The 25,975-nt window shown below is 41.8% G+C and overlaps 1 protein-coding gene across 2 annotated transcripts in view; it reads left to right on the plus strand.

Moving 5' to 3' along the window:
• Xpo6 (exportin 6) overlaps positions 1 to 25,975 on the plus strand; it is a 109,473-nt gene that overhangs the window by 28,128 nt on the left and 55,370 nt on the right. For both annotated transcript variants that reach the window (XM_027404693.2, XM_027404692.2), the window contains exons 2-6: positions 7,575 to 7,665; positions 11,017 to 11,129; positions 11,939 to 12,136; positions 22,466 to 22,625; positions 25,491 to 25,568. In XM_027404693.2, the coding sequence (XP_027260494.1) occupies positions 7,575 to 7,665; positions 11,017 to 11,129; positions 11,939 to 12,136; positions 22,466 to 22,625; positions 25,491 to 25,568 (640 nt within the window). The remainder of the gene's footprint in view (positions 1 to 7,574; positions 7,666 to 11,016; positions 11,130 to 11,938; positions 12,137 to 22,465; positions 22,626 to 25,490; positions 25,569 to 25,975) is intronic.

The raw sequence follows: 25,975 nt of genomic DNA on the forward strand, positions 1-25,975 counted from the left end.
AATAACTCTAAATTTGTACCAATATACCAAAATCCATGCCAATGCAAAATGTCTGAGATTAATAATTGTCTTTTTATCCAACATTCCTATAGTCCCCTAAATGATAACAAATATCCGTAGCCTACCACATAACTAACAACCACCCACCCCATCTCTTTGGGAATGTGGATGTTGTGTTCTCTAGACTGCTTCTTGTTGTCTGTGGGCAAAGGCATCTTTAGGGGTTCCTGATAAAATTTAGCCAATGGCCAAGTCCTGGGAAGTCCAGCTGTAACCTTTGTTTATATATATATCACCTGTCAAGATTCAGGAAGCCCCTCCCCCATCCCCATAAACCCTGATCCATATCAACCGTGAAGGAATCCATAGCCTCATCATTTCCTGTGGAAATAAAAGCAAAACCTCTTCTCCAAAGCAATGCAGTCTTTGAGTTCTATTTTAAAGTTAATGCACTCTTAAAATATCTAGACTGGTTTATTTCAGTAGTTCCTCTTTCAATCCTCTGTCTCTTTGCAGCTGTTGTTTGCTTATCAGCAATCAAAAACCTGAAAATCAACACAATACCATATAGGATCCAGGTACCCTGTGTGTTTTCCAACATTATGTGGCTTTTTTTCTTTTATATTACTTTTACTATATTATAAACTTTCTTTCTATGATTGTATATGCCTTCTCTTTTCTTTCTTAAGCCTACACACATTGTGAAACACTGGAACCTATTTAGAGAGTCTTTTTTCCATCTGAACCTGCTTTACTGTATATCTCTATCCCTTTCTGACCACATGAGCCTTTAAACTGCTAAATGGTGCAGCTAGGACCTTTGTCAAGGCTTTGGCTGCTGGCTCCACCCACTTCTTGGGTACAGAGAGCCAAGCCTAAAGTTCAGAGGTGCAGGTGCGTTTGACCAGGAACTATTCTCAATCCCCCAGCTCTGGAATGCCAGTGCTCTGCACTGTGGCAGGCATTTTCTAGTTTTTTTTTTTTGTTGTTGTTTGTTTGTTTGTTTCTACTTATTTGTGAAAAAGACTGAGTGCTCTGCTGTATGGCAGAACTTCTTAAATAAAGGAGTGCTTTCTCAGGCCCTGTGAAATTCAAGCTTCACACTGGACTGGCAAAATATAGTTTTGTTTTTTTTTAAGTCTTCATTGTTTGGGGGCCTGCCACCCAGCTTCCAAATAAATACAAGGAGTTTTATTGTTATGAATGCCCAGTGTTAGCTTGACATGTGTCTCTCCAGTTTTTCTTAAATTATCCTGTCTACCTTTTGCCTCTGGGCTTTTACCTTTCTCCTTTCTATATACCATTCTTACTCTGTCAAAGACAAAATATGTAAAAAGGGAAACAGAGGGGTCCAGCCTATAATATTTGTGAGAAATTTAATGAAGGCTGAGCTGTAAATTCTCTCCCAAAGCAAGTCAGGACGGAAGTCTCCATGAATATTCAAATACCATCATTTTTTTTTTCTGGGGGTTGATGGTACTGTGTATGTTTATCTTATTGATTGTTGAATAAAGTTCTGTTTGGCTAATGAAACAGCAAGTTAGACAGGACTAGGAGTCAAAGAGGATTCTGGGAAATGTAGAGAAGTGGTGATCCAGGCAGGAAGTGACATAGCAAGGAGACTCATTTAAGCAAGGAGAAAGAGGAAGTGTGCCCCTTTCCTCTTCGCCTCCTTCAGCAGTGGGATGTGAGCCACCGGCAAGGAGGGACTCGCCAATAAAGAGTCCGATAAGATAAGTCTTATATATAGATTTATGATAATTGAGACTGAGCTAACAGATGAGAATCCTAGTCATTGGCCAAGCAGCATTTGTACCTAATGCAAGTCTCTCTGTGCATTAATTGGGGCCCTAACTCGGGCGGGCGGGCAGGCGGCTGGAGAAAGAGTACACAGTTTCGGTGGAGCTCGGAGGCTTATGGCAGAAAGATTTATCGTAACGGGGGAGCCTTGGGGACTAGAGAGCTTCCAACTCCTTCCCTTCATCCCTGCAGATGTCTCTGCCTTCCCCAGGACCTGTGCACAAGATCCCTGGCTCTGGGCACTGAGACTACTCATATGTGGCCCCGGAAGGATGGTCACCATCAGACTCTATGTTTTCATTCTTAGCTCTCCTCTCTCCACCCTCGGGCTACTTCTGAGTCTTTCAAGTCAGGAACTTACTCATCTTTACATCTCAGGAATATCAAGTTCATTCACCAAACAACTTAGTTTCTCAGGTCAGCCTAGATTTAAAGGCTCTCTAAAGCTAGGTTTAAACAAACTGGGGTTGAGAAGTCTGCCTTGAGGGGAATTTATTTGACTATGAAGAACAGATTGGGGAAGTTGGTATCAAGGTGACCAGCTATAAAAGAAGCTAATTTTACAGGCAGTAAAATAGAGAGTGGTAGAAATTGTGGTGAGGGCAGTCATCACAGAGTCAAAAGGTAGTATGAAATGAATCTGCAGGAGCCGTAGAAAATAGGGAGAAGAATCAAAGAAAACATCAAATTCTGTGACCTTTCTCGTCCTTTCAAGTCTTTATGATGAGGTGATTCTGAGCCTTGACTGGCTTCGTGGTTCCTTAATAAAGTGAGCACAGGTCTCTGAACTGCTCATCCAGCAGCAGAAATTGACAGTGGCGGAAATCCAGGCAGGCAGCTTTGTACACGACAACAATCTGCAGCAGAGAATGTAGTTTGTCTTAGATGTACGGATAGCTCTCCTAGAAAATTCTAAGGAGCCATAATTCATCATCCCATTTGCTGTGGTGGCTGCTTGAACACATAGGCAGCAGTGTACCTCCCAATCAGAGTGGCTCACACTGAGGCTGCTAATCTATGAAAATACAATTTAACTCATGGTCGATGAGTGGTCTTTAATCCCAGCTCTCTCTTTAATCCCAGCTCTCGGGAGGCCAGCCTGGTCTACAGAGAGAGTGCCAGGACAGGCTCCAAAGCTATACAGAGAAACCCTGTCTCAAAAAACAAAACAACAACAACAAACAACAACAACAACAAAAACCAATGGTCTAAACTTGAAGATGCAGTTTGAAAGCTCAAAGTACAGTGTACAGTACATGTCCTTAGAGACAAGTAATAATAGCTGTCACAGTGTGAAACACTCAAACTAAGCATAGAATATTCTTGGAGTTCTAAGGTAATCCCTCTTCCGAAAAGTAACCACTATTCTGACTATACAGCATAACTTAGTTTTGTTTGTTTAAAAAAATTTAATGTAAATTAGTAAATAGTGGTCCCAGCATATTTTATATTAAAATATAATACATTTTTAGTCCCAGCACTTGGGAAGCAGAGGCAGGTGGATCTCTGAGTCAGCCAAGGACACACAGAGAAATCCTGCCTGGAGGTGGGGTAGGTGTGTGTGTGTGTGTGTGTGTGTGTGTGTGTGTGTGTGTGTGTGTGTGTGTGTGTGTGTGTACGTACCTACCTAATGAAAGGGTGTGTTTTGACATCTTTCATTTGTTGTGTTTATGAGATGCTTTGCTGTTGCTACAAGATTCATTCATTGATGTTGTATTACAATATTCTCTCGAATAAACAAAGTGAAACTCATTCCATTGATGATAGACATTTGAGTTTTCTTATTTTGTGTAATGGCTCTGTGACTATGTTTGTACATTTTATTTGTGGCTATATATATGCATTTTATTTGGTGTACAATCACAGTATTCTGTTGGTTAATTGCAGTCATAAGACACAAAGCTTTCTCAAATGGTGACACCTGTCTATGTTCCTGCCGGCAGTATCTGCACATCTAAGTTACTTAGCCAACACATTGTACTGTCAATTTAACTTTTCTGTATATGGGTGTTTTGCCTGCATGCATGTCTGTGAACCTTGTGCATGCCTGGTGCCTGAAAGGGTCAGAAGAAGGCATTGGATCTCCTGAGTCTGGAGTTACAGATGGTTGTGAGCTGCCATGTGGGTGCTGGAACTGAACGGCCAATATTCCTAACTGCTGAGTCTTTCTGACTTAGCTATTCTGGGGTTGTGTGGCAGCCTCTTCCATTTTAAAACTGTATTTCTCTGAGGAGGTGAGTACTCATTTATGGCTTTCTTTTGTAAGTCCAAAGACCCTTGTCTTTTCTTTGTTAAGTTACTTTATACCCCGTGAATTCTGTCAATTACCATACAAATGTCTTCTCCCATTTTCAGCTTTCTTGTGCTATCTGATGAGCAAGTCAGGTTTGTCATCTCTCTCTGTCTCTCTCTTTCTCTCTTCGAAGCTAGCAGATTGATCTTCTGAACTTGTATGTTCTTTGTCTCTCATCACTTGAAAGTATAGTGCTGTATGGTATGTGTATGCTAGCCTCCACTGCTGTTAGGTCTTTAACCCTCAGTCTGGATCTGTTTCTGCCACTTTCTTGAAACGGCTGGCAAAATTCCAGTGGCCTTCCTGCTAAAGGGCTTGGGGATCTGCAGTACCCTTAAACCACTTGCAGGTCTGAATATAATCCTGTTTGTCTTCTACTCCTGTTCTGAATGTTTACTCAGGTGAAGCCTGGGACTCCTTTTTTTTTTTTTTTTTTTTTTTTTTTTTTTGGTTTTTCGAGACAGGGTTTCTCTGTGTAGCTTTGGAGCCTATACTGGCACTCACTCTGGAGACCACCTGCCTCTGCCTCCTGAGTGCTGGGATTAAAGGCGTGCGCCACCAACACCTGGCATCCTTTTTTATTCACTGTAAAGGAACACAGTTGAGATCTTGTCAGAGAAGCTGAAGGCATGTATGCGTGAGTACAGTTTCAAAGGAGGTCTGACTACTTTTGTTTTCAATGTTCCTGCCTGTTTTTATTTGGTACCTAAGACCAAGTAAATATCAGAGTAGCCATCCTTGCTAGGTAGATAATTCATCTTAGTTTAACTAGTGCTTGAACATAGGTCACCTTATTTGATACTTGCAGTATTCTATGAAACATTCCAACATGAGTGTTGGAATTATTGAAGTGATCAGAATGTAAATAGTCTGGTATTTATGTTTATTGGAAAGTGCTTGGTGATGCTCTCAGCTGGTTCTAGCATTATCTCTGGGAATTGCCACATATCCATTGGTTTTTGTAGTTGATGGAGCTTCTTGGTTTGCACTTTAACTCCTTGGGTTGGGGTGGAGTGTGCTGGGTAGATAGATTGGCGGTGGAGACCAGTAGATTCTTGGGAGAGGCCACCAGCGATCATTTGCTTTAGATACTAGCGGTGGCTATGTATGTGCTGTGCTTGGGGGCTTTGGAGGTAGTGATATCAGGAGTTTCTCCAGGACCCACTTGATTCCTCTTCTTCCCTTCTTCCCTCACCTTCCCTTCTCACGGTCCCCTTTTCTGCATTCATGTCTTATGCACATGCGCGCGCACGCACACACACATTTTTTGAGTATTGAGTCACTTTAATGCTTTCTAATTTCTTTATTTTTCCTACAGACTTTAAATTGTATGCTTTTGCCATGTTGAGCTTTATCCCCTAGCCCCCCCATACCTTGTGCATGATTAGCCTGGCTGTCTTGGAACTCTCTGTGTAGACCAGGCTTGCCTCAGATTGGCCTGCCTCAGCCTCTCAGCCTCCTGACTACTGGGATTAAAGGTATATGTCACCAAGTTTAGCCCTAGCCCTCTTTTACTTTTTATTTATTGTTTTGTTTTTATTACTTTAATTTTTGTATTGTTTTGAGACAATCTCGTAGCGTGTGTGTGTGTGTGTGTGTGTGTGTGTGTGTGTGTGTGTGTGTGTGTGTGTGTGTATGCAGCATGTATAGGTGTCAGATCCCCAGGTCACTGTAGTTAAGGGTAGTTGTGAGTGGGTGCTGGGAACTTAACTTGGGTCCTCTGCATGAGACGTATGTGCTTTTACCCATTGAGCCATCTCTTCAGCCCCCGACTGGTTTCAAACTTTATAATTGAGGATGACTTTGGATTTCCTTTTGCCTTCATCTCCCTGGCTGCTGGAATTATAGGCATATGCCACCATGTCTTGTGTGTGTGTGTGTGTGTGTGTGTGTGTGTGTGTGTGTGTGTGTAAGATCCTCCTGCTTTAACCTATCAAATAGCTGGTTGTGTACCATTCACCTGGCATATAGGTAATTTTTATAGAGCAGGTTGGCTTGCAAGCTATAAAATTCAGACAAGAATGTTTCTTTGAATTACAGTGCTAATACTATTGGACTTGGAAGAATTCATCACTCAGCAGGCCAGTTCATTTGTCATCTCACAACCAGCCTACTGTCCCAGCAGTATGGGAGGTACATCCATGCCTGGCACTGCCCGTGCATGGCCAGTGTTAGTGGTGTGCATGGTGCTGGACTTGTAAATTGGCTTGTTAAGGGAGATGGTTGAAGTTCCTTCGTCTCCATAGGAGTAAATGATTGCCTGGAGGCAATCACAGTTAAACACAAAACATGTTTAAATGTGAGCCTGTTGTCTTAAAATGCTCTGGGAGTAAAGGAGGAGATTTGGGGAAGGGAGGCAAGTAAGAAAGGAATTAAGAACTAACTAAAATAACAGGAGTTTCCAGGTAGATAATGCCAATGATGGTTTAGACATGGTCTGCAGACATGCACCTTTTTAATCACAGGCTGTATGGGGTGTGGTTTTTGTTACTGCTATTACTTGAAACTTTTTATGAGCCTGGGTGTTAAGTCAGGGTTGGCCTAGACCTTGTCATCTTCTTGCCTCAGCTTCCCAAGTGCTGAGACCACAGGCATGTGCCACTGGCTTTGTGTGGGTTTAGATGCAAGCTCATTCCTGCAGCCACTGCTTTCCTGCCTGGTGAAAAGGAAGTGGAGTTATGAGATCCATGTGTAAGAAGGAACCTGTCAGTACTCAGGGACTTCCTCTCTCCCTCCATCTCTCTCCATCCGTCTGTCTCTGTTTCTCTCCTCTCTCTTTTTCAGACATGATTTCTCCATGTAGCTCAGGCTGGCCTCGAAATGGAGATCCACCTACCTCTGCTTCCCCAGTGCTGGGATTAAAGGTGTGTGTCACCATCGCCTAGCTCATGGGGCCTTACTCTTACCTTGGGGGTGGCATCTCTCAGTCTGTTCTTTGCTGATTGATGGAGGTTGAACTAGAGTGCTGCCAAGCTTTGTTCTCAGCTTCACATTCCTCTCTGTTGGCTGCTCATGTGAGATTGAAAGTTGATTGTGTGCAGGACTCCTGAAGCTTTTTCAGACCCCATGAGTCCGAGTGGCTGTGTGTCTCAGTATTAACATCTGGCTAATTAATTAGGCAAGGGGTGTCCAGATTGTGTATGGAGGGTCTCTAAACTGCCCACAATCTGTTTGCTCTGCCTACTAAGCAGTGCCAGGACTGGTAATTTTCTTTCAGCATCTTTCTACTATTGCATTTTGAATTGTTTTTCTTCTCCTTAACATAAATAATTAAATTACATGGCATGCATTTGTAGTAGATAACTAAAACTGGGTTTTAAGCAAGATGGAAAAGTCTCTTGTTTTTCTGGCTTGCATTGTGCATTTGAAGAATGTTGAACCAAGGTGTTTTGGGAAGTAAATTTCCTTTGTTGTGGATGGCACCTGGAAGGAACTGAGAAGCAGAGCTATTTATTGATGTTTTCTCAAATTCCTTTGTCAGGCATCTGAAGAAGCCTCCCTCAGGGCACTGGAAAGTCTGATGACAGAATTTTTCCATGAGTGTACAACCAATGAGAGAAAACGAGAGATAGGTAAGTGAAATTTGGGGAAGAAGGAATCAATACTGTTGGTTGGTCAAACTTGTATGTGTTCCTTGAATTCTTGGCTTTGTTCTGGCTCTGCTGGTTGGTGGCAGGAGGGACCTGCAGAGCTAGCTATGAGAGCATAAGTGATTGGTTTTCTTTCCTTTCTATCAAGTGGAAAAGCCTCTGTCCTGTCTAATCTCAGCAGTGTTGTTGAAAGAAGCCCACAACCATTAATTTCAAAACAAGAACAACCTATGCAAGTAACAGAATGAACACCTGAGACAGTGGTCTTTTGGATCCCTTACCTGGTCTGGTCTGCCTCTGGAGACTTCCTAGCCTTTTCTTCCTTTTCATCTCTGTTACCCTTTCCATGAATAAAGAACAGAGAGAACATGTAGGTGTAATCACTCGCTGTCTCGGGCCTCAGCATGTTTGAGAACCCATGTTTGACTTTTATGTTCATCGGCACAATTATGTTAATCAAACATACTAGAAAGAAGGTAATTTATTCAAGTGTCACATCCTGCCTCAAGTAGTCTGTTCCCATTTGGGTCCTCTCTTAGCCCTGAATTTGAATGAAAGGTGCTTTCACATGCGTGAGTGTACCCACACATATACGTGTGCCTGTGTGTGAGTGTGTGTGTTATTCTATAACCATACTTGTTGCTTCCCTTTCCTTAAGGTCTCTCTTTGACTCAGAACCCTAAAGGCCCATTTCTGTCTCCATCTCCATTGGCTTGAGTCATGTTAGCCAGTTAAACCTTCTGATCCAGTCTTGAGTACCACCCAAAGTCTGCTTGGGGTTGAGACTTTGAGACTTTTCATCTCAAAGACTAGGACATCTTTGGCTATAGCCTGTTTTTACTAGCTTCCTTGAAGCATCATGCCATCTGATAACTGGTACTCCTGGGAGCCTGCATCCTGCATACCTTTCTTTTCTGAGAGAGTACATTGTAGAGAAGTAAAATAGACATAGGACCACTGGTGGTGCCAAGTCCAGGAGATGAGCAGTGTCTACCTTGCTTGCTACTCTGGGCCTCTATACTGATTATCTTCCTGACCCAGTGTGCTCTCCCTGTTAGTTTTATGGTACTAGTCTACCTTATACTTACAGTGAAAAATAATAGACATAATTTTTACCAAAAAGGTACATCTTCTTCTATGTTAGTCTGCTATAATCTTCCACTCTGATTTCTTTACACTCTTGTCACTGCAATAGAAACAAATGCCTTTGATTTTTCTTTGATTTTTGATTTGTTCATAAAATGTTGCTCACGTTTGTGCATTCATAGGTTGAAAGTGGAACCTTGTATAAGATACTCATTTTATGCAGACCGGGGGTATAACTCAGTGGAAGAGAGTCTATAAAACAACACATACTACAGACGTTCAGGTGAAATGTTGGCTAATTGGAACTGTTCTGTACCAGTTGGCAGGTTTTTCCCTTCTCTTTGTACCTGGTCTTTGTGACTTAATCTGAGTGTGTGGCTGGAACTCCTTTTTGCTTTTTTTCTGTTGTCTTGGAAGAAACTACAGGCTTTGCCTATTGAGGTAAGGGAATGGAAGGAGGCTGTGTCATTATAAGGCCCTTTTACCCACCTGCCTGCCAGATAAGTGCTTGAAAGGTAGTGGAGAGGCATGAGGCCAGCGGTGTTTTAACAGGGGAGGAATGGGAGCAGTATGTACAACAGTGGCTTGCTGGGGCCAGGCTTGGGGATCAGCTGACTTGAACCCAGCATGTCAATTTCAGCTGTAACTCACATTCTCTGGTTTGCTTGTGTCTCTGGGTTACATAAAAACTTGTTTTTAATTATCAGGACATGCTATTTTTCACAGAATTTTCAAGACTTAAGAAGATTACTTTTATTTTACATATATATGAGTGTTTTGCCTGCACATATGTCTGTGTACAATGTGCATGGAGGAAGTTAGAAGTGAGTGTGGGATCCCCTGGAACTGGAGTTGTAGAAATGTATGAGCTGCTGTGTGGGTGCTGGGGCTTGAACCCAGGTCTTCTCCAAGAGCAGTCAGTGCTGAACCGTTTCTGTAGCTCTCCTTCTGTAGAATGTATTAGTCAGGGTTCAAGGCAGGCAGGGCAGTGAGCTGCACTGTTTTCACGGTGACCTTGCACAGGCCAGGCTCACTGGTTAACAAGGTGGTTAACAAGCATTGTGCTCACAGGTGATGGTGGGTAGTTAGGCAATTAATTCTTGCTAATTGTGACTTTTTGCTTATGCTGTCAGTGGTCTGAGAGGAGAAGAACCATTTTTAATTGACTGGATCTATAGTCAGAGCTGCTCTGGGAACTCTTGGGGTTCTTACTTTTGGTTTTTACTTATTTATGTAGTTGTGCTGCTGCCGCTGCTGCTGCCACCACCACCAGCACCACTGTCATTGTCATCTTAACTCCACCCCCCCCACCCCCCACCCCCAGACAGGGTTTCTCTGTGTAACAGCTCTGGCTGTCCTAGAATTGCTTTGTAGATTAGGCCTGCCTCTGCCTCCTGAGTGTTTGGATTAAAGGTGTGTTCCACCACCGCCTGGCTATGTCTTATTATTTTTAAATCTTACTGTTATTTTATATTATTATTATTTTAAAAGATATATTTGATTTATTCTTTTTTATTTTACGTGTATGGGTGTTTTGCTTTCATGTGTGTCTGTTTACACTTTTGTGCCTGGTGCCTATAGAGGCCAGAGGAAGGTGTCCAGTTCCCTGGAACTGGAGAAACCACTACATGGCTGCTGGGAATGTTAGTTTTCTCTTCCTGATTCTCTAGCCTTCATGCCATATGAGTGCAAACAGTGTGGATGTCACTGAAGACCGGTAGAACAACATGGTGGTGTGTATGGCTTATGCTTGCAGGGACTAGTTGGTATCATTTACATTTTGGAAAGGATTGTTCTTCCACATATAGCTTAAATAAGAGCTTGAGCAATAGGTCTTTGCCCTCAAAAGGTATCTTTAGGAGAGTCGGTGGCCTTGAGATGTCAGGGTGTACTGCCTGTGTTGATGGTTCCCCTAGAGCTAAGAGTACTGACTGTATAATCCCTTCATCTGGGTTTTGTGCTTTTTTTCTTACTGGTTTTTGAGACAGGATTTCTTTGTGTATCAGCTCTGGCTGTCCTGGAATTTACTCTGTAGACCAGGCTGGCCTCAAACTCACAGAAATCCACCTGCCTCTGCCTCCTGAGTGCTGGGATTAAAGGTGTGTGCTACCACTGCCCAGTTTTGTGCTTATTTTTTTTGCACCATTTGCATTATATGGAGTATTAGATGTGTTTTCTAAATGATGGTGGCCTGGTCTTGTATTAATGTATTTTTATGCTTGTTTTGTTACTATTTAACTTTTCCAGAGGAGCTTCTTAATAACTTTGCCCAGCAAGTAGGAGCCTGGAGATTCTGCTTATATTTTCTGTCCAGCACAAGGAATGACTATGTTATGATGTACAGCTTAACGGTTTTTGAGGTAAGTTGTTGGATCATTTCGTAGTCCTGAAAACCATAGTGAAATGAGCACCAGACTTTCCCTTTAATGTGCAGATGACTGTGTACAGTAGCTTGACCCACCCATATTGGCACCCCTGTCTAGTTGCCTACAACAACTTTCTGTCCACGACTCCAAAAATGATTGGGTAGGTGGTTGGCTTTCTGGTACTGTTAGGTCATGTTTGGTGACTTACTTCTTTCCCTTTTATCATTTGAAAGACAAAGATATCTAAATATTTTGTAAGGAGAATGGTTGTCCTCCTATCATCTTCCAACCACAGATATATTTATGCTAACTCTTACCTAAGCTTTGACTTCTGTGCATGCTCACAACAAACTCTTTCCCACTTTCCTTTCTGTTAATGTTCACAGAAGTGACTTCGTTACTTTTTTATAGTTTAGAGTAGTATCTTGGCTATATACCTCAGGCTGGCTTCAAACTCTCTATCCTCCTGTCTCAGTTTCCCAGACGATTGGATTATAGGTGTGTGCTGTCATATTGACTTCTTCACAGTTGTTTTTGTCACTATTTTGTGGCCAATTGCCCAGTAAGACATGTTGGAGACAATGATGTAACAGCAAGTTTTTGTACATATAACTTTTTACATCTTAAATTACTTAGTAGATCTTCCTAGAGATGGCATTATTTTAATATTTGTATTTCTCTTTTGTTAAATGCCCTAAACTGTTAGAGGGATATGTGTGTATGTGACTTGTTATAGCCAAGTATAGAATAAAAACCAGTTGTTTTGTGTACAGTTCATTAAAGGATATATGTTTGTTTTTCAGAATCTGATCAATAAAATGTGGCTTGGGGTCCCATCTCAGGATAAGATGGAAATCCGTAGTTGCTTGCCCAAACTTCTGTTGGCTCACCATAAAACCTTACCTTACTTTATCCGGAACAAACTCTGCAAAGTTATTGTTGATATTGGACGCCAAGATTGGCCCATGTTCTACCATGACTTTTTCACTAATATTTTACAGGTAAGGATCTACCCGGGGAAGTAGCCTTTCAATTGTTTGTTTGTAGAAGTGATTATATCCCTTGTTTTGAGTTTTAGAGTTAGTTGTTAGGGCTGCATTAGTAAGTATTACAGGCTGGACTAGTACATTGGCTTTCATTTTGCTCTTGTACCTTTGTATAGTGGAGGAGAAGGAAGATTACGTCTAGGTGCTTTGTTAGCTCCTAAGCCTGGCTCCTGATACCCTGGTGTTGAAGTGAAAGGAGGAGGGTTCCAGTGGTTTCAGAATTGAGTCAGGATAAACTAGCAGTTCTTAGGAAAATTATTGGGAAACGTGTGCTACTGAGAGGTGTGTGTTACAGTCTTGGGAGTTGTGAGGTGAGGGTGAGGCACGGGCAAGGGATGGGTCTCACCCTTCTTTCGTTGTTCTTTCTTTGGAATGGAAGAACAATAGTTTTTCTTTTACTTTAGTGTTGTGGCTTTTGAGACAGGGTCTTGCCAAAACTCATGATGTTTCTGTCCTCTCTGTCCCAGCATTCCCTGCTTATCTTCCTACCTTTACTGGCCAATCAGGGTTTCATTCATCAACCAATAAGAAAAACATATATACAGAAGAACATCCCCCACCAGGGATTAAAGGGGTATACCACCACTGCCTGGGCTAGCTTATTAGTTTTTAATTCTGGACATTTTTGCTTAATATTTTTTATTTCACAGAATTATGAATGACTGAAACTTGAAGGGGAAACTGTAGGTAAAGGGAGACTTGTAACAAGTACCTGCTCATATGGAAGCATCAGGACAATACTAAAATAAGCAGAGAAAATACTTTGTGTTAGTGGTGGCCTGTGAGAAGCTGCCAGGGACTGGGAGGCAGAGAGCCACAGTCCTGACAGTGGTAGGTGAGAGTAGCTGCTTCCTCCCTGGTGGACTAGTTGTGTTGGTAAGCACCGAACCGTCTTTGTCAGTCTCATAAAGACTCTTTAACTAACTGAAGGGCTTAGTGTGTAAAGTTAAAGAGTTGGAGCATGCAACTTTCAGAATCCTTTACAGTCACATCAGTCTCCACCTGCTACCCATGTGAACTAACTAGTCTGTCTGGCCATGGGTAATTGTGCTTAGTTGTTGGCATTTCTAATAGTGGCAGTAAAGCGAATCTTTCTTTAGAGATTGATAAACAAGACCAAACCGGTTCTAGAATAAATTTCACCTGTCAGTGGTCTTTATGTAATCCATCTAAAGTTTCTTTTGGCTCAGTTTTATCCCTGTCTATTTATAGTCAAAAATATAATTGTTATAGTTGGTGGGAAACTTGCAGTTTATGTTGTGGTAACTTATACCCAGAACTAACTTAGAGCACTGCACTGCTCCTACCTTTCTAGGCCACTGGAAAAGGAAGTATAAGTTGAAACTGACCGTAGTTCTCCCCACCCTGTAGTCTGTGGGCCGGCACACCTTTTTTTGGTCTGTTGAGCCAAACCTTTGGACATATTTTGCCTAAGGCCAGCTTACTAAGTGCTGGAAAGGGTGGCTGCTACTTCTCTGATAGGGTGTGTAGTAAAAACTGTTGAACCTTTTCAGGTTCACTAGAAACTAGAGGTACTTGTCTGCTAAGTCAGGTGCAAAAGCTAAATTAAAGTAAAACACAGAAGCTAAACTGTGTTTACAGTTTTAATTATATATTTAATTAATTGACTTTCTGTATACAAGAGCAATAAAGATGAAAAATTACACATTTTCTCCAGTTCTTTCTAGTAAAGGATTACGGGGGTGGGGGCAATAATGAAAGATTGCCTCAGTTTCTTAGTTTATTTAGTTGATTCTGTATTGCTCTTTCGATCTTGATCTTTGAGACAGAATTTCACCATAGAGCTCTCTGTTAGCCTGGAAGTCACAAAGATCTACTTGCCTTTGCCTCTGCTTCCTGAGTGCTGGACTCAAAGGTGTGTGCCACCTTACCTGGCCCCTTTTCAGTTTTTAGTTATCTGACACATTGTCATGTTTTAACCTTTATTATTATATTTTAGCTTAAAAAAAAAAAAAACCCCTAAAACAAAACACCCAAAACCATTAATAGTAAAATTTTCTCTGAAATGGTTCCTCACCGAAGTATCAGGTACTAGCTACAGTTGTATTTTGGAGACTGAAACTTAAGTATTTAATGAGTACAAATTAGAAGTAGTTGCGTTCTACTGTAAAGCAACTGGAGTAGCTGACAGGAAAGAGGAGGCCAGAGAAAGCGGCTGCAGCGCTAGAGATAGCTGAGCAGTCTCCAGGAAGTGCCCTTTCTGTGGGAGAGGGCACACACTCACTCTCTGAGCCTCAGGAAGGAAGAGAGATGCTAAAGTCAGCTCAGCTCAGCTTTGGTTGTAACCCAAGCCAGGGGCTTCAAAGGTGGAACCTTTGGCAGAATGAGGCCCAAGATCAACCCTGGCTAGAGGTCAAGGGGTGGGGGGTGGGAGTCAGGGCAGAAAACTAGGTCCAAGTTCTTAGGCCCTCAGAGGTGAGAAAGGGTTTGACAGCAATAGAAATGGAGCTTAGAGAGTGTGGAGGGATGGAGATCTTTGCTCTAGCAGAGGGCTTAACCAGCCTCTTCTCTGCTGCATCTTCATATGCTGCTTAAAGTCTGCCCTAAAGGCACTGGGTGATGAAGTAAGGAGAGAGGACAGAGTGTCTCTCCCTTTCTCTTTTCTCTCCAGAGCCTGGTGGACCCCACAGGGAAGGCTGATTAGCATTTTCACTCTATATTAATGTGGTTTAGTCATTCTTATTATTCTTATGATTTAAAGAATTTAAAATTGTTTTGAATTTGTATGTGTGCACATACACACACATACAAGTGCCCTCAGGGGCCCAGAAGAGGGTGTTGAATCCTTAGAGCTGGAGTTACAGGGGATCGTGAGCTACTGGTGTGGGTTATGGCAGTTGAACTCAAGTCCTCTGGAAGAACAATATGCACTCTTTTAAAAACTTATTTATTATTTTTATTGGTGTATATGTGCATGTACTTCTGTGAATCTATATGCAGGGTGTGCATGCAGATACCCTTGGGTGTTGTTGCACCCTCTGGAACTGATGTTACAGGCAGTTAGGAGCCAGCTGATGGGGGTGTTGGAAACTGAATGGGGCCCTCTGTGTGAGCAGTAAGTGCTCTTAGGCATGGAGCCATTTCTCCAGACCTGCATTACCTATTCTTAATTGCTGAGCCACCTCTCTAACCACTCTTATGATTTTTATTGAGGATGGGTGGCCATTGGTAGGGTTCTGCTCTTTGCTTCTCTCTCAGCTGCAGCCTCTCCTTCTCTGAGCTTTTCATTTCTTCTCTGGAAGTGTGTTCATCTTCTACTAGCTTTATAGTTAGGGATTTGTTCACCATGTGTAGAATGGGGTAGGCCCAGAAGATTCACAGCATCTGTCAATCCCATTGTGATGTTGAAGTAGTAGTAGCAAAAAAAGAGAGAGAGAGAGAGAGAGAGAGAGAGAGAGAGAGAGAGAGAGAGAGAGAGAGATCCAGATCCAGATGATCCAGATCCAGAGGTTATGCCAGGGTGTGGTGCAGGAGCCAAGGCAAGGAAACCAGCCAGGTGATGATGAAAACAATGGCAAAGATGAGGAAGATGTTATTGTAGGTGGTTTTTCATGCCATGGCCGACTAGTGGGTAATCAGAAAACTGTTCACTACTCAGACAAAATTGACAAACCAGGAGAGGCTAAGAATGATGGTGGCCAGTTGGTGGATAATCTGTTCTTTAAAATTCAGTTGCTTGACATTAGAGGCATAGAGGAAAGGGCAGGGACCAATAGAGAGGAAGCTGAGTCATGAAGTATTTCCAGCACTGGGGATTTGGGTGGTGCTCTGGATGGGGAGTCTCTCCCAAACTTTGCTCATGCCCTAGAGGCAAGGTTTAGCCACCAGGATGGTCATTGCCAGCAACAAAGCGAACCAGGTAAAAAATGTGTCTGAGTACTTGAAAGACTGGGCCAGTTCTGGATGGAGCAGTGGTGGGGTCAGCATTATATCTGGTGGCCTGAGAGCTTTCTTTGCCGAGATGAAGTCCCTACTTCCATCTGCTTGGGCTGCTTCCATTGGTCAGGGAGAAGTGCCTCAGGTGGTGTTGCTCACAGCTAAGCTTCTTCATCATTCAGGAGGGCAGCTGATGGTTTAGCCACATAAAGCTCAAAGAGGTATCAAATGAGGAGGAAGAGCAAGGCGGGGTGGTATGGTGTATAGGTCCGAGGCGTTGGCACTGACTCATCCATCTCAGTCTTTTGGATCAGTACAGGTTAATATCATATGCAGTGTAACCATTTCCATCAGATGCAATCATATAAGATTTGGTGCAGAGCAGGCTATCCCAGACGAGCTCTGTCCCTGTCTGAACTGTATGGTCCAAGTGTTCTCCTCCCTGTTCTGTCCTCTTGCCAGCTTTTCCCTTCCTTCTTCCTCCTGCAACTAGGGAGCCAGCCAGAGCTGAGTCCAAGCACAGCCAGGGAGAAAAAGCAAGAATGATTACTTTCTTCTTTGTTTCTTTGAGACAGGGTCTGAATGTGACCCTGGTTGGCCTGGAATTCTCTATGCAGACCAGGCTGTCCTTAAACCAGTGGTTCACAGACTTCCTAATATTGTGACCCTTTAATGAAGTTTCTCATGTTGTAGTGTCCCCAACCATAAGATTATTATTTTCATTGCTACTTTATAACTGTAATTTTGCTACTATTATGAATTGTAATGTAAATATTGCTTTCCAATGGCCTTGGGTTGTGACCACTGCTGTCTGTCTCCTGAGTGCTGGGATCTAAGGCATGTGCTACCATGCCCAGCAAGAGTGACTTTGCCTTTAATTATGTTTCAAGGTCAGGAAGAATGTCTTCTTTCTACCTATTTACCTGCCTATCATCTCCTCCCTCAGGTTGGAACCTAGGCCATGCAATGCTAGATGAACCCTTTATTATTGAGTTACATCTCCTGTTCTTTTTTTTGGGGGGGGGAACGACAGGGTCTTGCTGTGTATTCTTCAAATTCGTGATCTTACTCTTTGAGTGCTAACATTACAGGCATGTGCCACCATGGCTAGTGATGGCTTTCTTTTTTTCACTTGATTTCTTACCTGACCTTTCTTCCCTCTGAATAAAGAGAACAAGGAGATTTCAGATGGATTTTTCCATAGTGTAGGGTATCCCACATATGTGCACAGAGGCGTTTCATAGAGGGGCTGGAGAAAGAGGCATGACAGTCAGAAGAGCTTAATATTATAGAAGAACAAGGTTCATTCAGTTCCCAGTTTCAGGGGATATGATGGACTACACACACACACTCTCTCTGTCTCTCTCTCTCTCTGTCTCTCTCTATATATATCTTGAAAGTAAATCTTGTCAAGTAGAGTATTTGACAGGATGGGTTGTTCTCAGATGAAGGTTAAGTGCTTAAGAGCTGGAGAGCAATGGTCAGTGGATAAGAGGTTCTCACAGAGGACCCAGCATCCATACCATGGGTCACAATCATCTGTAAACTACAGTTCCTAGGGATTTGATTCCTTGTTCTGACCTGAGGGCACAAGGCACTCAGATGGTGCTCAGACATAGTCATAGGCAAAACAACTGATATACACAAAGTTTAAAACCTCCTCTTAAAAAAAAAAAAAGTAAGTTCTTAGTTGAAAATAAAAGGAGAAAGGAAGGAAAGTCTCAGAATAGGGTTGAGAGCCCAGAAATCTCCACACAGGCTTAAAGAGGGTTAAAGGAGGATGCCAGAGGTATCACATTACAATCCATTAAAAGGCAAATCAGTGCACCACACTCACTAGACAGAATGAAGCTGCTATGTCACCGTGGGTCTAGCTGCTACACCACCACCACTGCCTCATTCCCAAGGGGGATGGGGGACCTCCACCAAGCCGTGAGTGCTCTGGCTGCCAGTCCATCCACCTTCCAATAGAGCATATGCCTCTTCTCTCTCAATTTGATTTTAGCCTGTACCTCCATTGGGCCAAGCTGCCCCAACACCATTGGCTTATTGGATCGAATTTCCATATTTCCCCCTTTTATTCCAAAATAAAAAGGAAGGTTCTAGTCCTAACATAATAAAAATTACATACAATGAGAACAATTATCAAGTATTGTCCAGAAGAAAGAAAAAGTAATAATCTAAATGAAACTACAAACAAGCTCAAGTAAGAAACATTCTAGATTTTCAGACAATAGGTAATTGGCAAATTACTCCAATAATTGTCCTTTCCTGAAGAATCTAAGTTTTTTACCTAATATGTCTTTAGCTAAGATTCGAGAGAACTGTAACTATCTAGTCTTCAACCTCATCAAAGACCTGAGAAAGAAATATTACCCAGGTCAGCAGGAAGTGCAAGCAAGTGACTTGCAAGAAATGACAGAAACAGCTGGCTGCCTGGACAGTCACCTAATGTTTCTCTGCAACATTGAGGCTTCCAATTTTGTCTATAGTCCTAGAATATCTGACAGACCATTTTCAGAAACAGGAAAATTTGTTCTACCCTGTCTTGGCCAAGTTTGGCAGTCAACTTTTCTTTGTGTCCTGCTGGTCCAGATTGGACAGCGTAGTTACTGCCAGCAGTCGAGGCAAGGACAGTTTCTTGCCCAGTAGGCCAGTTTTGCCAAGAAGAAAACAAACTCCATATGGAATGTCTTCGGTGCCCAACATCCTCTCGGGAATAGATTGGTGCTGTCAGGAGCAGTCATATCTCATGTCAAAAGAATTCTAAGATATTAAAACATTTAAGTACCATATTCTGTAGGTCTTTGAAATGTTTGAAGATTACCTATGTATTTGGAATATATCTCTGCGCATCTAGAAAACCTAGCTAACATGACTATAAGCTTGACAAACATGGGTGACTATTAACCTGTAATTCTTCTTAACCTGCATAGCTTAAGGACTAAAGCTTCACATTATAAAAACAAGCAAGCTATGAACAGATGTACAATATAAAGACAATGATCTCAAAATTGTGGCTATATACAAAAATATCTTAACCAGAGATAGAAATGTATACTGCAACATGACAAGAATAACCTCAATTTGCATCAATATACAAATATCCTAACCAGAAGTAGAAATATATATATACATATATATACATATATGTATATATATATGTATATATTTGTATCTATAAAATATTTTAAGAAGTAGGAGCATATATAATACAACAAAATAATTTTGACTTTGTATCATTATACAAATTATCTTAAAAAAGGAATAGAAATATGGAGTATAACAAAACAACTTTGAATTTGTTTCAATAGACAAGAATCCATACCAATATAAATTATTTAAAACTTTTTCATTTACAAGTAGATATTATAATCTACCTTATCACCCTATCATAACTATCCTCTTTTTTTAAAATTTCAAATGAGATCCCACTTTATTATAGCCAAAAATTACACTGAGGCAGACATTATTTGAGGTGTTAGAAATAGTTGGAAGTTTGTACAAAATAGAGAAAATGTGGTCTTTGGAAGTTTTAGCATTCAGGATAGCTGGCTTTTATAGGGGACACCCCTTCCTTCCCTTTCCCTTTTCCCTTTTCCCTTCCCTTTTTCTTTTCCCATCCTTTCTTTTCTCTCCTTCCTCTCCTTTTCTGATTGGCTCTTGAATAGCCTCCTGAACTTCTGCCTCTGTCTCTAGATTGCTGGGATTATAGGCAACTGTTGGCTTTCTTGAACTGTTTCTGAGCATAGTGGATTTGCCCTTGAATTCCCCTCACTGATTTTTAAGAAATGTGTGTAATAGAGGGAAAGAGAGAGAGGGAGGGGAAGGAAGGGCGATAGAATGAAAGAGAATATATATATGGGCACACACCCGGTGTTGTTGTCATGCAAAGCTAGGCCAGCTTTCAGGAGTGGGTCTCTCTTTCCATTGTGGATTTTGAACTTTGGCTAGGTCATCAATCTTGTGCAGCAAGTGCCCCTTGTGACCCCTTTGCCTCCCCATCCATCTTGTTTCCCCCCAGCTGTTTTTCTTATTCTTTCCAGATGGATGGGCAGCTCTGTGGTCTATGATGGGAAGAGTTATTTTCTGGAGAAAGGGTGGTGTACCTTGGGTTGGTTGAAATGAAAAATGTTTGGTTTGTCTTGAATCAATTCCTAAGTGTCCTCTTTTCTAAAGCTTAGACACTTTGTGTAAAACAGTCAGGGAAGAGCCAAATTTTAAGTGACACTTGCTTGAAGAAAAGGGTGAGGTACTCTGGAAATTGTTTTTTTTTTTTTTTTAGTTGTGGCAAATATTCTTAGTTTTTGTAAAAGTAACAGCTCACTCTTATGATTGCTGAAAGAAGTTTCTGTCCAGCCCCGTCCTGCCACCCCTCAGCCCAAATAAACACACAGAGGCTTTTATTAATTATATACTGTTTGGTTTATGGCTCAGGCTTCTTTTGTTAGCTCTCTCTTAATTATTAATCCATTTTTATTAATGTAACTATCTCCATGTAGTCTTGGCTTACCGGAGAATGCTCAGGCCTTTTTTTTTTCTCAGCAGCTACTAGGTGTCTCCTTCATGACTACTCTCTGCCTTTCTCTTCTCCGAATTCTCCTAGTCTGGTAGCCCCACCTATACTTTCTGCCTGGCTACATCCTGCCTGTCCATTGGCAGAAACAGCTTTATTCTTTAGCAAATAAGAGAAACATAAATTCACAGCATACAGAAGGACATCCCCATCATATGATATTGTTTTGAATTTTGTGAAAACAAGTAGGATGCTATAAGTAGCATTGGCCTGTTGAAAGTGTATCTTTTCGTCTCTTGCTGGAAGACAGTATTACAGGGATAGAAATAGTTACTGAGTTTATTATGTGGGTATTTGCAAAACTCTAACTAGCCAGGAATTCCTGTAATCTCAGCATCTGAGAGGCTGAAGCAGGAGGAGGACCACAAGTTCTAGGACAACCTGGGTTACATAATGAGACCATGAGTTGTTCAATGTCATGGGTGTGTGTTGCTTTGCCACATGTTTCTTTTCCTTTTTGATTAAAACATTAATCTCTTTTTAAAAATTATATTTATCGGTTTTGGCAAGGGGATGGCGGGTAACATGTATGTGGGGGTCAGAGGGGACCTTAAGTGAGTCAGTTACCTGCTTCCACCAGGTGTGTTCCAGGGATCAAACTTAGATTTTCAGCCTGGTAACACTTTTGTCTGCAAAGTCACCCTGCTGTCTCTTGCCTTAAACTGTTGATTTGTTTGCCTTGGTCTCCTCTGCTGTGATTTCAAGTGTGTGATGCCACACCTAGTCGTATCTCAGGTTTAATTTTAAACTTTCTTGAAACATGCTAAGGTCAGAAATAAAATATTTAGAACTATAAAGTTGATTTAATCTTCAACATTAATATAATGTTGAAAAGAAACCACAAATTGATTTATGCTATCATTATCACTAGTATGTAAAATAATTGTTTCACTAACATGCATATCATCACGGTGTCCTTGACAGTGAGACATTGTAAAAAGTGCATTGTTGGATGACTATCATAGAGCACACTTGCACATACCTGCATGGTAAACAGAGCCTGCTCTATATGTAAGGTGTATGGTATAACCTGGCTACAGACTTGTACCACATTACCACACTGAATAGTATAGGCAGTTGTGACATTATATTAAGTTCTTAATGTGTCTTAACTGTATCTAAATATGGAGAAAGTACAGTGAACCTACCAGATGATAGGAACTTTTCAGGTCTAGTGTAATCCTTTTTTTAAATTTAATTAATTTTTAATTTATTATTATTATTATTATTATTATTATTATTATTATTATTATTATTTTGCCAGGGGTGGGTGGGTGTGGTTCTGAGGCAGGGTTTTTCTGTGGCTTTGGAGGCTGTCTTGGAATTAGCCCTTGTAGACCAGGCTGGTCTTGAACTCACAGAGTTCTGCCTCCCGATGCTGGGATTAAAGGTGTGCACCACCACTGCCCGGCCTAGTGTAATCTTAAAAGACCACCAGGGTATATGTGATCTATCCATGACAGAGTTGTTTGTCTTTTGGTATATGAGCATCTCTGTATCTCTTGGTTATTAGGCAAATAACCAAACCTTGTCTGGCAATTTGGACTTGTGTAAAAATTGTCCTGTTGGTATAGGAGAGAATTGTTTCCAGCTGCTTTTAAAATTCTTGCTGATAGAATTTCACCCTAACATGAGAATAAAATTTGAATGGTTAGTGAAGCAAAGCTGCATGAATGATCCTCTAAATTCTTTTTCAAAAGTGTTGCTTGAAGTTGTCTGCCCATGTGAGGTTCAGGACTTCACAGTTGAATTTTACTAATCCTCCCTGCAGCTCATTATTATGTTGATCAGAATTTGCTTTTTCTTGTCAGTTGATCCAGTCCCCTGTGACAACCCCCCTTGGGCTGATCATGTTGAAAACAACTTCAGAAGAGCTAGCTTGTCCCCGTGAGGACCTCAGTGTGGCTCGGAAGGAGGAGTTGCGGAAGCTGCTGCTGGACCAGGTGCAGACAGTGCTTGGGCTTTTGACAGGTGAGTGCGTGCCTTGGTGGTGCCTGGAGACAGGTTGGCTGCAGGTGTGCAGAACCGAAGCCATCTAGATATTGCTGACTGAGTGTAAGTATGGCAAGAATTTAGTGGTGGTTTCCTAGCCTCAGGTCCATAGTCTGGTGCATTCTAAGACGTCACAGGAGATTTGTAACTTAATTTTCTTATAGTCTGTTCTTAATTGGTCCTCACTATGTGACTAATGATATATATATCAGGTCGTAGGAATGTGATTTCACATGCTGATAGTGTAATTTAAGTAGGTAGGTGTCAAGCTCTTTATTTCAAATAATTTGAATTTAAGATTAGGAGAGGTAGGAGTAGCAAGATGAAAAAAATTTCCTCAGAGAAGTAAGACAAGGTGTGCTGTTGGCCCTTGTGCCTTAGGTTGTAGTTGTATGTGGCATTTCATTCCAACTATCTGATCAGAGTCTCATTACAATGTGTGAGGGGGAAGAGAGGAAGCCTATCACACATAGTGAGGCAGGAAGGTGGCGAGAACATCCTGGACATTGGGATGTCTTGTTGGTGGAGCTTACATGACGGGGTTTGCTGGCCACTAGACGCTTGAAGTGCCTGGAAGTCGCTGCTGCTTGAGTCTGTAGTGGGAAGGTGCTATTTCATCTTGTGTCTTTCCTATTTGGATATCCAGGATCTTATTTTTTCCCTCTCGTATGTGTTTTAGTGGTTGGCATCTGGTAGGTACTTTAAAATAGATTTGAAAGAATAATTAATGATGGTAAACTTGTGTACTTGCTTCCCCCGCCTCATTCTTCCTTGAATCCCAGATGGAAACTTAAACCTCAGAATGTATTCATTCAAAGCAAACTTACTGTTATCAACTGGGCATGTAGTTTATAGTTGGGACTGTCTTTTGCACCTGCCTTGCAGTCTGTGCCTGTAGACACAAAACGTTCTGAGAACACATCTAAGACACATGCACACATCAACTTTAAACTTGGCAGTTCAGGGACTTAAATTTTTTTTTTTTTTGAAAGTCTTGCAGCTATTGCCTTTATTTCAGAGCATTTTTCATTACCTCAGAAAGCAACCCTGAATCCACAAGAGGTCTCTATTCTTCTCTCCTCCAGTCCCTCATCTACCTTTTGTCCATAGGGATTTGTCTGTTTTGAATCTTTCATAAAGTCATATCATATCATATCATATATCATAGCATATCCCATGTGACCTTTTATGTGTAACTTACTTAACAGGTTCTCTGGGTTTATCCATGCTATAATAATAAATATTTGGAGGGGGCAGTTTTTTTTTTTGTTGTTGTTTGTATGCTTTTAGACAGAATCTCACTATGTAGCTCTCTCTGGCATAGAATTCACTTTATAGACCAAGCTAGCTTCAAACTCAAAGAGACCTACCTGCCTTTGTTTCCCAAGTGCTGGGATTAAAGGCATAATCCAGCACACCTGGCCTTCAGGAGTATTTTATGAGCTTCTGTGGTGATGATGTGTGCCAGGCTCTGTCAGGATACACAGAGGATCAGAACAAGTTCTGTCTAGTGGAAGAGGCAAGGAAACAGTTAAAAAGCGATGTTTTAAGAGTTGTAATCGATGTATTGGGGGAGGTAAAACTAAGGGTTAGGAAGACTACCTGGGGCATAGGACAGCTGAGTGGAAATGGGAGGGACAGACAGGTGGCAGTCCATGGAAAGAAAGGGAAGGTTGAAATTTAGCAGAGGGGACCAGAGTGGAGGTGAGGAAGGAGAATGGTGTGTTTTGAAGACACAGCAGGTGAATGGGTCAATATTGGGGAAGACTTGATCAGATGAAGCTGGGAAGGGAGTGTATAGAGAGGCCAGTACCAAGTTTTGTAGGCTGTGCTGCTTCCCCAGTAAGGAAAGTATGGTGATCATTGGTAGATTTGTAGGGATGAAGAGCTGAGTTTGGGGTATGCAAGTTGTATGACCCAGGAAGTATTTGTATTTGTCTATACTGATCTGTGACTGGATTCTTCACCTGCTTTCTGAATCCCTGTTATGTAACAGTAGAGCTCATGTATAGAGTCAAAGTGATTTTGGGCTGGGAAACATTTGGTTGAAGCAAACCACCGCAGTGGAGAGTGAAGTAGGAGAATGCCAGTGAGGGAACTAGAGGAAACGTAAAAGATCTAAATGATCAATGGGCAGAGGGTGGCTGTGGTGATGGAAGACAGACTCAGAGCCAGAGGGAGGCTGAGAATGAATGACACCACGTGTCAGAAAAGGGGTTGAGTAGTGTCCTAGAACACTGGAATGTCTGGGGAGGATAAGTGACCCTTAGTAGACGTAGCAATCATGTGGCTTTGACAAAGAGCAAGGTTGGAGGAAACAGTGGGAGAAGCCACACAGCAAGATCCAGATGAAGAAGTGGTTGAAGTCCTGCACTGGGACAGGAATCTGCAAAACATAGCTGGGACATGGCTCAGTAGTTAAAGCAAGGAGACCAGAGTTCACCTCTCCAGAACCCACACAAATGCTGGGTAGGTGTGGTGCCCTGCCTGCTGTTTCAGCCTCAGCTTCCAGAGCAAGCTGTCTAGTGATACTAGGAAAGAGATCTCAAAGGAATGAGATGGGAGAGCAACTGAGAAAGATCAGCATCAACCCTGGGTCTTCATGCACATGCCCACATATACACGTGTGAACACACACACCGTATACATAAATGCATGAAAAGAGGTAGCCAGAAGTGGACTAGAGAGGCACAGCTATTAACTGGTAGTAGACACACCACAGAGTGGAAGGGATATGTGAATACGGTTGTTGGATCAGTGATAGATAGCAGGAGGTTTTTTGTTTGTTTTGATTTTTATATGCTGGACTTAGTATCTCTCAAATTATTTCTCCTTTCTTACTAGGTATCTTGGAAACTGTCTGGGACAAACACAGTGTTACTGCTGCCACTCCACCACCATCCCCGACCTCAGGAGAAAGTGGTATGCTCTACTGCCTACTATGGTATTCCTGGCTAAATGCAGTTAGATCTCAGCTGGGAATAGCAACTATCCCTAACCATCTAGGATGCAGACGTTTATTCTTCCTAATCTGTTCTGGCCTTTCTGCCCATTTTGTTTCTTGTCTGTCATAAATTCAGCACCTTTGATCTTGTGCCAGCCATCTCCATTCTGCCAATTATTATTAAAACTTTCTATACTTATGTTTGTTGTGCACATGGTCTGTATAGAGGCCAGAGAACAACTGGACACTAGAGATCAAACTCAGCTGGTCAGGCTCAGAGCAAGCACCTCCTAAGCAGTCTCACTTGCTCCCTGCCAGTTTGTAATTGCTGTTCTTTTGTTTTGTGACATCTTCAGGTTTTTTTTTTTTTTTCTTTTTTTTTCCC

Source organism: Cricetulus griseus, chromosome 3 (assembly GCF_003668045.3).
Source record: "Cricetulus griseus strain 17A/GY chromosome 3, alternate assembly CriGri-PICRH-1.0, whole genome shotgun sequence".
Taxonomy (NCBI): Eukaryota; Metazoa; Chordata; class Mammalia; order Rodentia; family Cricetidae; genus Cricetulus; species Cricetulus griseus.